Source organism: Monodelphis domestica, chromosome 5, assembly GCF_027887165.1.
Source record: "Monodelphis domestica isolate mMonDom1 chromosome 5, mMonDom1.pri, whole genome shotgun sequence".
Lineage (NCBI taxonomy): Eukaryota > Metazoa > Chordata > Mammalia > Didelphimorphia > Didelphidae > Monodelphis > Monodelphis domestica.
In genome coordinates this window covers 118,070,774-118,085,369 of record NC_077231.1, presented here as the reverse complement: position 1 = coordinate 118,085,369, position 14,596 = coordinate 118,070,774, and the positions used below count along the sequence as shown (strand labels likewise).

At 38.5% G+C, this 14,596-nt stretch overlaps 1 protein-coding gene and 1 long non-coding RNA gene across 4 annotated transcripts in view; one reads left to right on the top strand and one right to left on the bottom strand.

Annotated features, from left to right (window-relative positions):
* Positions 1–14,596, top strand: part of LOC103098261 (uncharacterized) — a 65,873-nt gene that overhangs the window by 21,040 nt on the left and 30,237 nt on the right. For both annotated transcript variants that reach the window (XR_001624866.2, XR_472684.3), the window contains exon 3: positions 3,267–3,429. This is a non-coding gene — a long non-coding RNA (uncharacterized LOC103098261). The remainder of the gene's footprint in view (positions 1–3,266; positions 3,430–14,596) is intronic.
* On the bottom strand, positions 6,395–11,729 carry APOLD1 (apolipoprotein L domain containing 1). 2 transcript variants are annotated; one of them, XM_016425932.2, is made up of 2 exons: positions 11,435–11,729; positions 6,395–9,658 (listed from the first exon to the last, which is right to left on the bottom strand). In XM_016425932.2, exons 1-2 carry the CDS (start codon positions 11,449–11,451, stop codon positions 8,905–8,907), a joined length of 771 nt encoding a protein of 256 aa, XP_016281418.1. In that variant the 5' UTR covers positions 11,452–11,729; the 3' UTR covers positions 6,395–8,904. The 2 variants fall into 2 exon arrangements, with proteins under 2 accessions (XP_016281418.1, XP_007503769.1); XM_007503707.3 differs by having other exon boundaries at positions 11,521–11,726.

The window sequence follows — 14,596 nt, the reverse complement described above, 5'->3', positions numbered from 1 at the left end:
TTTAATGAGAACCCTGGCCTCCTCCAACTAAGAAGATCCTAGACCTCCCTCATGGTCTGAGACCCCTTCTTGCTCCAGGATACAAGATGGCACACACACACACTCCCAGCCTAGAAGCACAGGGTCCAGATGGTTGAAAAGGTCAGTCCCACCCAATGTTGGGCAATCACAAGGAAATGGCAATGGGCCGAAGGACTCCTAAAATAACAAGGGACTTACCGCTGAACTTTATGACTTAAGGTCCAGGGTGGAGGTCCTTTAGCTGCAGTTAGACAAAGGCAAGTACTGACAAGTTTAAGTCTAACATAAAAATAATCTATCTTAACTACATACACTCTTGATCACATAATGTTTTAGAATTAGTTGATTGTCCTTTACAGACTAAATGCATATTAATATCTGTTAATATGAGTGAAATAATCGCCACCCCAATACAATCATATTAAACTGGATACTAAAGAGGGAAACTTAACATAGGGATAAGTCACTGATTCAGTCCTAAGGCAAGGGTCAACCCAAATAGGGTAGGGGTCAAATCATTTCTCATAAAAGTAATCTGGAACATTCCCCAAGGGCTATGCATACTCTTTGACTCAGCAATGCTACTCCTAGTTCTGTGTCCCAAAGAGATCAAGAAAAGAGGAAAAGGACCTGCTTGTACCAAAAGATTTATTGCAGCTCTTTTCTTAGTGACAAAGAATTGGAAACTGAGAGGTCGTCCATCAATTGGGGAATGGCTGAACAGGTTGTGGTATATGGTGATGGAATACTATTGGGCCATAAGGAATGATGAACAGGGTGAGTTCATAAAAACCTGGAAAGACTTATATGAACTGATGGAAAGTGAAGAGAGCCAATCCAGTGTATACAGAAATATCATACAATGATCAATTGTAAAGGACTGAAATATTATCAGCAATATGCAAGTTTCCAAGAAAACCCCAAGAGACTCATGATGAAAAATGCTAGCAACAGTCCTAAAAGAAACTGTTGGACTCTAAATGCAAATCAAACATACTGTTTTCCACTTTATTTCCTATGTGAGTTTTTTCTTGTGTGCTTGGTCTTCTATCACAAGGAATGAGAAATATAGAAATATATATTCCATGACAGCATTGGTACAACTGATATCAATCTATTTACCATATAAAGAGGGAGGAGAGAAGGGAGAAAGAGAGAGAATCTGGATCACAAAATGTCAGATAACATTTGTTAAAAATTCTTTCTGCATGTAATTGAATTTTTTTTATTTTTAAAGAATAAAACCACAAATAAAGCCCTGGTTTGTAACATTGGCCAATTTCCCAGGTGTAAGTGATCACCCTGAAAATTTAATAATCAACTCTAGTTAGCCAGTACAAGCTGACTGCAGCACTCTGTGAACTTTCTTAAGGACTGAGAGAGTGCAAAGCAGCACATCAGCCCTGGGCTTAGCTGAAGCAGCAGCCCAAGGCTTCTGGAGCTCTCAGTCACAGATGGTAAGGGGAGGTCCAACAGCTGCTCAGAAGGAGATTACAAAAACTTTGCTGGTTCTGGGTGCAAGAGTCTTGTCTCATTTCTCATACTCAGATCCAGGAAGCCATCCTCAAGCTAATTCTCAGGAAGAGGAGAGACACTATCACACATCAGCACTTATAGTCACAAGGGAGCAGGAGACCTTGGTCACAGTTCCAAGGGATAAAAGAGTGCTTTTGTTACCCCCAAACCAGAGCACAAGCCAGGACAGTATTAAAACCGGCTCTCCTTACTTCATACCATTTAAGAAGAACTGAAAGCAGATAGATCCCCAATGCCAGCTCTGAAGGCAGCTACACAAAGAAGTTGAAGCTGAGAACAGTGCTCCCTTCACCTCAGTTACAGAGCCCAGCTTTAAGAGTTTTTAAAATTAAAGGAAAAAGATTGGGAAATGAGCAAACAAAAAAAGGGAAATTTAACATATATTTTGGTGACAGGGTCAAACTCAGAAGAAGACAACAGAATCAATACTGCTTCATCCAAAGCCTCCAAGAAAAAAATATTGTTTTCAAGCCCAAAATGAATTAATGTAGGAGCTCAAAAAGAATTTTTAAAAATCAAATAAGAGAGGTAGATGAAAAAATGGCAAAAGAAATGAGAATGATACAGGAAAATAATGAAAAAAGTCACAAGATTGGTAAAGGAGGCACAAAAAATATTGAAGAAATTAATATCTTAAAAAACAGAATAAGCCAATTAGTAAAAGAAGCATGAAAATCCAAAGAAGATAAAAATTCTTCAAAAGGCACAATTGACCAAATGGAAAAAGATATACAAAAATGCGCCAGAGAGAATTTCTTCAGATTTTTTTTTCTGGAATTAAATTTTATCTTATTTTTTCACCAATTACATGTAAAAACATTTTCTTTTTTTTAAACCCTTACTTTCTGTCTTGGAATCAATACTGTGTACTATCTTGGAATCAATACTGTGTATTGGTTCCAAGGCAGAAGAGAGGTAAGGATTAGGCAATGGAGGTTAAGTAACTTGCCCAGGGTCACACAGCTGGGAAGTGTCTGAGGCCAGATTTGAACCTAGGACCTCACATCTCTAGGCTTGGCCCTCAATCCACTGAGCTACCCAGCTGCCCCTAAAAACATTTTTCAAAGAATAGTGAGTCTAGAATTCTCTCCTTCCCTTCCTCCCAATTCCCACCCCCTGGAGATGGTAAGCAATCTCATATAGATTTTACATGTGCAATCATGTAAAACATTTTTTCCATATGAATCCTTTTGTGGAACAAAACTCAAATAGAAAAAAAATACTTTCTTGAATTTCATACAGCATTTTGCGTAGAATCACTCCTTTGCCTGATTTTATTTTGATAAAATTCTATCTTATTCACATATATCTTATCCTCCAATTTGATTATAAACCCTTTGAGGGCAGAGGTTGTGGGTTTTCATCTTTGTGTCCCTGCCTTACTAGGGTATAATTAAGTGTCTGTTGAATTTAATTAAATTAAAAGTTGTTGAAAGAGGTAATCTACCCAGAGCTAAGGGGCAATTTTCTCCTCATGTTCAAAATAACCAATTCTGGTCTGCGAAAGACAAGACCTCAGGGAGGAGGCTGCTTCACATCTCTCTTCAAGAAATCTGGAAATACCTCTTTCTGCTTAGAGAAAGCAAATACAGGAGCTTTTGTACTCCCTGGTTGTTCCTCTCACTCTTCTGCTTTGCGTAGATAAGGAAAACTGGGACTCTGAGAGCAGAGAGGTCCAAAAACTAAACTAAGACCTTCCCTGTGTTTAGTTCAAACAGCCCAGGCAGAGTGAATAGATCACTTGTAGCTGAAGCACAAAGGAGATAGCTAACTGCTGAGAGATGAGTGGAGTTTGGCAGCCTCTGAAACCAACTCAGTCCAAAGCTTGAGGACAAATCCCCAGGAAGAGCTTTGCTCCAGCCAAGATTCAAGGTGAGTTAATAAATTTAAAAGAGCAAGTGGAATCGTGCCATAGACTTTTTAAAAGTTGATGGAAAATAGCTTTCAAAACAGGATAGAGATTTTACTTGTGGTTTCATTAAAATAGGGGGCTCTCAGGTAAGGAAACTCCCTCTTTTCCAATGAAGGGCCACACTTTCTCTGCAATCTGTCCTCTTAGAGAGTTGCCTAAAACATTGAATGGTTAAGTGACTTGCCCAGGGTCACATAGAATGTGTCAGAGGCAGGACTCAATCATAGGTCTTCCTGGCTTAGAGGTTGGCCCTCTTATCTCTTATACCAGGCTGTTTCTCATATCTTTAAAAATAAAGGTTACTTAATGGCATTTAAGGAAGGAGCACTGAATTTGTAATCAGAATGCCAGGTTCTAATCCCAACTCAGCTGTGTGAATTTTTTTTCTATAATTTGTACAAATTTGTACAAATTTATTTGTATTTGTACAAATAACCTGGTCTCTCTGATCCACAATTTCTTCATCTATCAAATGAGGCTAATTGGATTAATTAGATCCCTTATAAATTGAGGGAGTTAAGATCCAACATTCTGTGAGTCTATGAATCAAAGGCAATCTTTCTTTTTTTTTTTAACCCCTACCTTCCATCTCAGAATCAATACTGTGTGTTGGTTCTAAGACAGAAGAGCAGTTAGGGCTAGGCAATGGGAGTTAAGTGACTTGCCCAGGGTCACACAACTGGGAAGTGTCCCAGGTCAGATTTGAACCCAGGACCTCCCATCATTTGGCCTGGATCTCCATCCACTGAGCTACCCAGATGCTCCCCAAAGGCAATCTTTCAAAATTCAATAGGCCCTTGACAGCATTAGTTAGCTGAAAATGTATTTATGATAAATATCCCATTGCTTAATGCCAAAGAGAAAAAGGTGTTATGCCTTTCATTTTACTTTTCCAAGTATACTTTCCATTTTACTTTCTCTGACAGTATGTCATTTAGCTTAGATTATATATTTCATACATTAGGGAGTGCCAAATGCCAGATCCTATCCTTCTTTCTGTATCTCCATTCTTTTCCTTTAACCTCAAATACAAAGTAAATCAATTGGCCAGGAGTCCTCCCTGGAATTAGTACATGCAATTTACCAAGTACTTTTTGTACCCAATAGGGAATCAATCCCTCACTTTCTATAACGTTACTGTATTTTCCCTCTGTTTCCTAAATACTCAAAATTGCATTCAACTGAACTTTTATAGAATGTTTCTCAGAACCTCAGAGGATCATAGATTTTTGGACCAGAAAAAAAAAACCATAGAGATAATCTACTCCAGTTTCCCCATTTTAAAGTTTAAAAAACAGACAAACAAAACCGAATCTCAGGGAGGTTGTGACTTGCTCAAAGTGACACAAGGAGAGCCATGTAAGCCTTTATAGAATATGGCATTAGATGCATATGGCCAGAATGCTGGACATCCAATGCCATATAAAGATTGTAGTAAAGCTCAGTTAACTAATTAGTGTTTGATACGTTAGTATGAATGCAGCATTACCTCATTTATAGGAGGAATGCTCTAAAGGAATTAAAAGAAAGGCAGCATAATTTCTATATTCAGAATACCTCTACTTGTATCCAAATCACCACTGATATTTACCTCCTATGTGTCTTTTTTTTTTTTTTTGCAAGTCCCTCACCCTCCCTGGACATCACTTTCTTTATAAAATAAGGAGATTGGACTAGACGATTTCTGCAGGGACTGGAGTCAGGAACACGGCCTGAGTTCAGATCTCATCTCGTATACTAGCTTAGTGGCCCTGGTCAAGTCTCTTAACCTTGTTTGCCTCAGATTTTTCATCTATAAAATGATCTGGAGAAGGAAATAGCAAACCATTTCAGTATCTTTGTCAAGAAAATCGTAAATGGGATTACAGAGAGTCTGAAACCACTGAATGGCAAAACTTGGCTCCAGATCTATGGCCTTGTGGATGTAATATTATATATATATATAATTGAATTTTGCAGACAATTAATATTTGTCTATTTAAGCATAAAATTATTTTTCTTTTAAATATGCAATAAAAATCTTTCTCAAATGTATTACATTTTTATCTGCCTTAGGAGAGTGTATTTTATGCAATTTAACCTTTTTTTATGACATAAGGTCACTATTATGAACACCAATTACTAAGAACCCCAGAAGTTTTTAAAGAAAAGAGTTGTTTACCCTTTTATTAAATGACCCCAAATTGCTGTGCTCTTAATTTTGTCTCTAATTTTGTAGTTTATATCTGTTCCTTTATGATCAGACTGCAGCTTTCACAATCACTGCTGTCAGTGAGGAGTGACACATGTCTCTTTTTGCCTTCAGCTATTATCACCTTTAAACTTGCTATTTTCATACTTTGGGCCAGAATACTAAATGTTCATTTAAAATGCTAAATTTTATTTGAGTGAAGACTGGACAACATCCCTCAAATCTCAACTTTAGCAAACTTTTAGATGTCAATTTATTTACTCAGAGCCCTTTTTTCCCATACTCAGTTCTCTTCAGTGTTCTAAAGGGTTGAAGTTCCTGAAGTCTGATTCCCATTTAAGTGGAGATTTATTATATGTTCTATTATATGTACTATCCCTGCTCTAATGCACCTTTGGTCTAGTAGTTTGGATCACACACACAGTATATTTTGCATTTTTTAAAAACACAGAATAAGATATTGTTTTGGTGAAACTACAATGCAGAACCAAAAGTTAGATCTCATCATTTTGAAACACAACAAATTCAAATACTTCCAGCATTTGTTTTTTGCTGGTTCAGTCATGTCTGACTCCTCTTGTTCAACTTCATGTTCATTGTTTTCATGACATTATCCATCTCATCCTTTACCTCTTGTCTTCAATCTCTCCTAACAGAAGGATCTTTCCCAATGAAGCTTTCAGGACAGACTACTAGGAAAAATAACTAGAAAAATCACTTTAAAATTCAGCATGTCTGTTTTTAACAAGTTTATTTTTAAAAGATACATTTTTTTCTTGATGTACACCTTTTATTTAAGGATTTCTTTCCCTTTTCCCTTCCATAACATTTCATTTTACACCTTGTTTCTGACAGAATTAAGACTTACAAAAAAAATCTGCATTTTCCTATGAACTATTATTGCTCCCTAGAATTAATATTTAGCTATATTTGACTAAGGATGAATTGCCTAATGCCCTAAAGAGCTTCCAAGTTTCAAAATAATAATTACCTAGGCAAAGTTGATGATCTTCTTTCCCTATCAAGTCACCATTGGCACATAAGCCAGATATTCTTATTGCCTAAGTTATTAAACTATTTACTCATTTGATAACATTTAGTGAATCCCTACTGTGTTCATAGCATTTTTGCAGAACAGATACTATCACTTGGTTATAAATTGATCCTACAAGTTGCAATTCAAAGTTACAATTTCAATGCACTGAATATAAATTAGTAGAAAGGAAAGACTGATAATACGGTTTCCAATGGTGCCCAACATACAATTTAGTTATTGATAGAATTTAATTCAATATTTAGCATTATTCAGTAGAAATATACCCCAAAGTTCTGAAATTGCACTTCCTCAGGCTCTCTGCCATCATTGGCAGGCAATTTCTTTGTAGATCCTAATATTTTGGAATCTATTTTTGGTCCTTGGTTACAATAATAAAAAGGTCAATTCAAGAGACTTTAAGCGTTTTCTTAAGGCTAACTAACTACCAAGGGAAAAAAAACTCTATCTCCTGTACCTATAACAAATGAAACCAGACACATTACTACAACCTCACCAACCACTGTCCATCAATCATAAGACACAACTTCATAGGACACGAGACTCTCTGAGTATAGATACTTGTTTCATACAACTCCTCACTTAAGTTATTCTTTTCTACACTGAACACATTCTCTTTCTAGGTCAAGTCTTATCTGTTAGTATATGTACCTTAAAGGTAAACATATATTTTAATCATTTACATAATAAGAAATATATTACCTTACTCCTGAAGACTGTTTGATCTTTCTTTAATTTACTTTACCTACTTAACAGAAACTTTGAAAAAGGAATTCTTCCTCACAGATCAAAAAGGAACTCCTTAAAGGGAGTGATGCCACCTCCAGCAACCACTTGCTTATCTCCTATCTACTTTGCAGAAACCATTCGACCATACTTTAGCCCTTGGAAATGAAGTTGATGATAATGGCCAACATTTCCCAAATCTATTTTTCTGTGATTATTAAAATATGCAAATAATATAAAATTCAATTTATAGAATACAAGGCAATAAAATAATAAATTTTAAATAAATAAATAAAATACCTTATGGGTGTTGAAAAAAAAGGTAAAAAGGTTAGTTTCTCAACAGTTACATTCTTTGATGTACCAGTTTCTATAATGTATAGACAACACTGACCTCTAAAGGCTAGAATGTGTCACATTCTTTAGTTAATAAAATAAGGAATTTTTGAGGAATCATCCCTTCCCTTCATCCTTTCCCAGGTATCTGATCTTTCTCTATTATCTCAAGGGATGCTAACTGCCTTTGAGCTTGCCACCTGGCATAAACAAATAGCAGGAAGGGAGGATACCTTGGACCTCACACTAAGTATTAGCTTTGGAAATCCATGAAATCATTAGATCAGGACAGGTCATTTTACTATGCAGCCACCCCAAGTGGTCCTCTCTAAACCCAAGATGAATCCTTAAACAGAGGAAGTTGGGGAACATAGAGGATCAGGTTAGTTTCAGGTACCTTCCTTGAATTCTGAACCAGACACTTCTGATGTTTGGGGATTGGGGAGAATGATCATAGAGAGGAGACAGAAAAACACCTTTTTGGTCTCTGTAACTGGGCTTTTGTTCTGGATTCTCTAGATCTCCTTGAAATCAGAAGCATCTGCCTTACTCCCTAAGCCATCTTTGGGGCCTTCTAATCACCTTGGGCTCAAATTGAATCCCTTGTAGTCTAAAAAAATCTCTTGAACTCTCTTTGGTCTCAAACTGCTCAAAGTAGAACTGGGGCCATCTTGAAAATCTGGTAATTCTACAAGGTACCCATTCAACCACTGGATACTTAGAGAAGACTATTTAACTAGTTTATTTAATTTAACTATTTAACTATTTCCCTGGCATTGGTGACTGGAAAACTTTTGATGGTGACAGGAAAACATTCTGCTGGCACAGAACACATTAGCATTACCATTCACATATGCTACTGTTGCTACATGGGAAAAGTCCCCAGCACTAAGTCACAGGATATCACAGTGGGGAGAACAGAAGGCCTCTGAGGACCCACCCATTTCAAGTCACATACTCATAAAGATCTCAGAAATCCAATGCACACCCAAAGCATGCATGCCTTTTACAGGAAGAAGCTGGGTTTGTTGGCTTGGCTTTTTTCCATTTGTGTGTGTGTGTGTGTGTGTACCACTGTCCATCCTAATCCAGCTCCAAGTCTTAGTCTCTGGGGGAATATCTTTACTCTCAAAAAATCATCCCTCCATATTTGTCCAGATAATCCTTGGAGTCCAAACAGGGGTTTCCATGTTTGGTTTTTGCATAGATCTGAACTCTAGATTCCAGCTGCTGACTGAGTTCATCCAGGGCAGTGGTACAGGACTCCAGGCTCTCCGCCAGTTTCTGAATCTTGGCTTTCAGGACGGCCTGGCTAACCTTCGTGGCCCCCTCTGCGTGCCTGGGGATGAGAAAGCCACGTGACCCGAAGAACACAATAAAATAGACTGAATTGTATAGCGCAATGGAAGCCTTCTTCCCGGACTGGAGAAGTTGGCAGTCCAGACAGCCCTGCCCCCGGCAAAAGAAATCCAAGCACCCTAGTATTTCCCTCATCTGGTCTTGGCAAATTGCAGCTATGTCCTGCACTCTTCTCAGCTCTCGGGAGTTGCAAAATACCAGGGACAAGTCGGAACTGATGGTAAGTGCCCCTCCTGCAGTGGCCACACCCAGCCCCACTGCCGAGGCCAGAAGAGAGGTCCCTAGAGTGATGGGACTCAAGGACAGCCCCACAATGGCGGTGATGGCTCCCGCTGCACTCAGGGAACTACCCGCGATGTTAGCCAGCAGAGACCGCTTGCGCAGTTTTTCAATCTTCCGGACGATGTCCCGAAGGCTCCGGATCTGGCCGTGCAGTCTGCCCTTTCTATCCAGCAACAACACCTGGAAACGCCGAAGAGAATCCGCAGTTTGCGGGGAGGGGACAAGGAGCCTTTCCATGACTCTATTAAGAAACAAATGAAGGGTCAGTGCAAAGGCTTCACGCAAGGATAGAAATTGTGGCTATGATCAGAATCAGCCAAGTGGTCCCTTGGGGTCAAGAAGATAACCAACTCTATCTAGCACTTCCTACGTGATCCTTGGGAAATCTGAGCCTTGGCTTTCTCATCTGTAAAATGGGATTGGTGCTCTCCGACTCCAGAGAAAGAGCTGTTGGAGTCGGCCTTCACATCAATGTATTTGTGTTTTTTTATTTTGGAGTTTCCATTATGTATGAGGTTATTCGCACAACAATGACCAACATGGAAGTGGGTTTTGCATAATAATAAAAATAAATCTTTAAATGGAATTCGTAATGTCTGTTTTATTATCACAGAACAGTTGTGAGGTTCAAAAGGGTGAAGATATGTAAAAAATCACTTGGGCACACTTTAAGGTACTATAAAAGTGTCACTAATTTTGGCCACGATCCCTAAAAATTGTAGACTCCTATCAGGTGAGAAAGCATGCACAACCAAGGCAGATCCACAGCTGCTCTGTCGTTTCTAGTCTTAGAAAATGGCCTGGGGGGAGGGGAAACACTACAAAGTTAGAGGATTTCAACAAAGATGCTTGCTGCACTCAGAGGGACGACTTGAAGCCAGTTTTGCTGCCTCTAAGGGTGACTGTTCACTCAACCCCCTGCCTCACCAGCATTCCTTTCCAACATGGACTCATTCCCTAACCTCTCAACTATTTTAAAAACTGGTGCAAGGCATTTCAAAGGAGCCAGCATCTTTTCTTTTTTTCACAAATAAATAGAAATAGCACTCTCCTGAACTCACCCTACAGGAAAACTGAGAAAATGAATTGTATTATAGGTTTGAAGAGCTTGTACAGAAGGAATAAAAAGTAGTGACTTTCTCCTTTTTGATCTCCTTTAGTATTTCCTTCTACTTCCATATGCTGAGTATTTGCATCATTATTTGAGTAACTAGGAGATTGGGGGAGGGGTGCTATAAGGGTACTTATTCAAGATTCAATCTAAAAAATACAGATTTTTTTTGTTTCACTTGCTCTTATAATAAATAGTTAAGACTCTCAGTTTTCCCTCAATAGCATCTCTTTTCTATTCATTTCAATTCTTGTGATGAGAGATCAGAAATGGCTATTCATCTCTTTATTTTTTACTAAAAATTTTTACTAAAATTTACTAAAATTTTTACTTAAAAAACTTCATGGAGAGCTAAAGGGTGGCAAGAGCAGAAATACACGATACAACATTAAAAACAAAATTATACAACATAAAATAATCATTAGCATGGATAAGACAGAATAAATTGCAGATATTTTCAGCAGGGAAAACTCACTTCCTCTGTAATAAATGATTCCCATCTCAGGCTCTACTTAGTCAGTCAGCAGTCAATAAGCATTTATTAAGTGCCTTAGGAAGAACTTCTGAAAGGTGGAGAATAAGCAGCAGAAGTAGGACATTTTAATTACAATAACATCAAAGCTTTTTAAATAGCCTCTGCTTTTTTTTTAATTTATCAAAGCCTTTTTCACCTATAGCTCCTTTCTTTTCATTCCCACAATAACCCTGTAAGACAAATAGTATAAGTAATGAAAAAGGTAGAGAGCAGATAAATGACCTGTCCAAAGGCACACAGATAATAATTAATAAAGCTGGAACTGGGATTTTCATGGTTAGCCTATTCTCTATCCATTGTACCATGTTATTCTTCTATTTCCAGGGAAATGCCTCAATAAGACCATCAAAAGAAAGAAAAATTCAACATACACAATGCTCAGTGACATAATCTCAATGTTAACAGAGCTCCGAAGGCTATTTTTCTTGAATAATTTCCCATCAAACTTCCAACTTACCCTTGCTTCACTTCTGGGTGTCTCCAAAAAGGAAAAATCTTGAGCTGTTTCTGGACGAGTATATTTTATAGTTAGAAAGGACCAATAGCTACCCTGGGAAAACGTTGCCTCATTTCAGGAATATGCCATTTCCTGCCCCTGGCCCCATGCTGCCTTGGTCCCGAAGGATGTGACATACGGGAAAATGACCTGCTAGCTGTGCAGCTCAGCACAGCACATCCCGTATTGAGGAAGTGAACATTGTGTATTTGCTTTCCCCAGAGTGCAGGAAAAAGAACCCCAGGCTCTTCTCCAACTTGAAACAAGTGTCGTCATCATTCCAGGGGGACACCCTGCCTTTCCTATCCTGGGAATAGTTGGTGACATCAGCTAAGAGCACATCAAAAGTGCTGGGCTGACCAATTATGGTGCTTCTGAATAAACATTCCCTAACCATGCTTAAGAAGGAAAAATACATTTCTTGCATATGAGAGTCATCTGCGATGTACAGTGACATATATTTTTAAAAATCAGTACCAAGACTGTGCGTGCTGAAACATACATGCAGCCCATAAGACAGGATAAGAAGTGAAGGCTCCACAGGAAGGGCTGAGGGTACCACCAGCTGGGAAGGAGACATTAGAGGTCTCAAAAAGGGCAAATAACAGGGCAAATGCGTCAGAAAATTCAACTGGATCATGACACACAAGGAGCTAATTATAGACATCAGCAGCAACGGTTTGGCTTCATGTTTTAACTAGAATTAAGAATTGTAGCCCAAAGAAGAATCAAAAGGATGGACTCTATCTACTCATGTAAAGGAGAAGCTCTGAGGCAATCTCCTAGATAAAGACCTTGAAACAATTGTGTGAAAAGTGTGTTAAGAGTGAACTTTGAGGGGTAGCTGGGTAGCTCAGTGGATTGAGAGCCAGGCCTAGAAATGGGAGGTCCTGGGTTCAAATTTGACCTCAGACACTTCCTAGCTGTGTGACCCTGGGCAAGTCACTTAACCCCCATTGCTTAGCTCTTTCTGTTCTTCTGCCTTGGAACACATAGTATTGATTCTAAGATGAAAGATAAGGGCTAAAAAAATAAAAGAGTTAACTTTGTCATAAGCTTTTCTAGCATATTAGCCAATCTGGTAGGTGTGAGGTGATACCTTCAAGTTGGTTTAATTTGCATTTCTCTAATTGAAAGTGACTTAGAATATTTTTTCTTGTGACTATAGGTAGCCTTGATTTCTTCATCTGAAAACTGCCTTGGCATATCCTTTAACCATTTATCAATTGTGGAATGATTTGTATTCTTATGAATTTGACTCAGTTCTCTATATATTTGATAAATAAGCCCCTTTTCAAAGATATTAAGCCAACTAAGGTATAGGTGTTAACAGCTTGAGTAATATCAGATTATATCAGCCAACTTTGCATTGCCTTCAGGACTGGTGTACCTGGACCAGATCACACTAAGTTGGGGAAGGGGTTGACAGGGAGTTCTTCAAGAAATCTAGCTTTTTGCCCAAGGATTTCTCCTCTTGTCTTTGTATGTGGTATCTTTAGAGAAGTTAGTCAGTAAGAAGCTGATGTAGTGGGGCAGGGGGGAAAAAGAAAAAGAAAATGCCAGTTAAGTAGGGGAAAGACAATATTAGAAAGTTTGTGTGCAATGCATATGTTTTCTAGAGATCTATTTGGTTGGATCTTATATTGTCTTGGCAAATAGGACACAGAACACAGCCAAGTTCAGATCAGAATAATGATGATGTGTACTGCAAATTCAGCATTAAATACTTCAAGGATGAGTTTAATCTTCTATTGAGGGTGTTGTAAGGAAAGTAGTGACATTTTGCAAGGAAGTGTCATGAGACCAACAGGAAGATTCTAGAACTTTGGAAGAGGTTTAGGATGGCAGAAAGACAGTTGGAGTCTCTGGAAAATTCTCTGGAGGTGTCAGCTGTAGGTTTTCTTGGAGTCTATCCTTTTCCTGGCTTCCCTGATTTCCTATTTTGCTGTTTGACATCGAGGCTATCTCTGGTGAGCCTGATCCAGCTTCAAGACCGTGAGATCAAATCTGGATCCTTGTGGATCTAAGACCTTCCCTGGCCTTAGCAAATCCTTTCACAGACCCTTTCCCTTAATTCTATCAAAGGGGGATATAGGTGAAGGTTAGTTAAGATTAGAGGTTATAGATTTGGGTTAGGGATAAATAGAGTAGGGAATTTCTAAGAAGAAATCCCTTTGCAGGGATTATTAGACCTGGTGGGATAGATAGAGTATATTAGATTAGAAAACCCCAAGTCCCCTTTCCACCTTTCCTTTATGCATTAAATCAAACCTGTCCAGGGTTTATATATTTTCTCTGTGTTTATTAGCTTAGGGTCTGGCTCTGCCTGCCCTGAGCTTGGCTACCCTTCCCCAAACCAGAGTACTGGCTCTAAATCTCATACCTGAACCTAACAGTTTATCCAATTAAGTCAGATAATATTTATAAGCAATATATTAGTTATTTCAATGGAAAGAAGGCATCTTTACAACAAATCATGACTATACATAGACCTCAAAACCAAAAAGAGCTATATAGTTCAAAAAGAAATGTTGTTTAAAATATGATTCATTTGAAAAAGTTCAGAAGGATTTAATGGAATTTGTGCTCAATGTGAGTGACTAACATCATCTGGCAGCCAAGAAAGCCAATGCAGTTTTAGGATGCCCATGGTAAGAGAGCCAAGGTATTCAGAATTTGAGAGATAATAAAACCTTGGGATTAGGGCAAAACCAAGATGGCAGAGTATCATCAAGGTCTCCAAACAGATCTAGAAAAGCTTCTGACTGGGAAATAAAACTTGAAAAATCATAGGGAGTCATTTTCCCCAGCCAGGTTGGCATAAGGAGACAGATAAGAGGGGTCTGCAGACACTGGGGACAGGGTCTAGTCAGGAATGGCAGAATGGAGCTCTCTGGCCCTGGGAAAGACTACTCACTCTAGGTTAAAAAGAGACTCTAAAGAAGAGGAACATAATGGTGCCTGCCTTATAAGATTTTTGTGAGGATCACATCAAATAGTATCTGTAAAGAACTTAGTACAATTGCAGTGTCTGCCA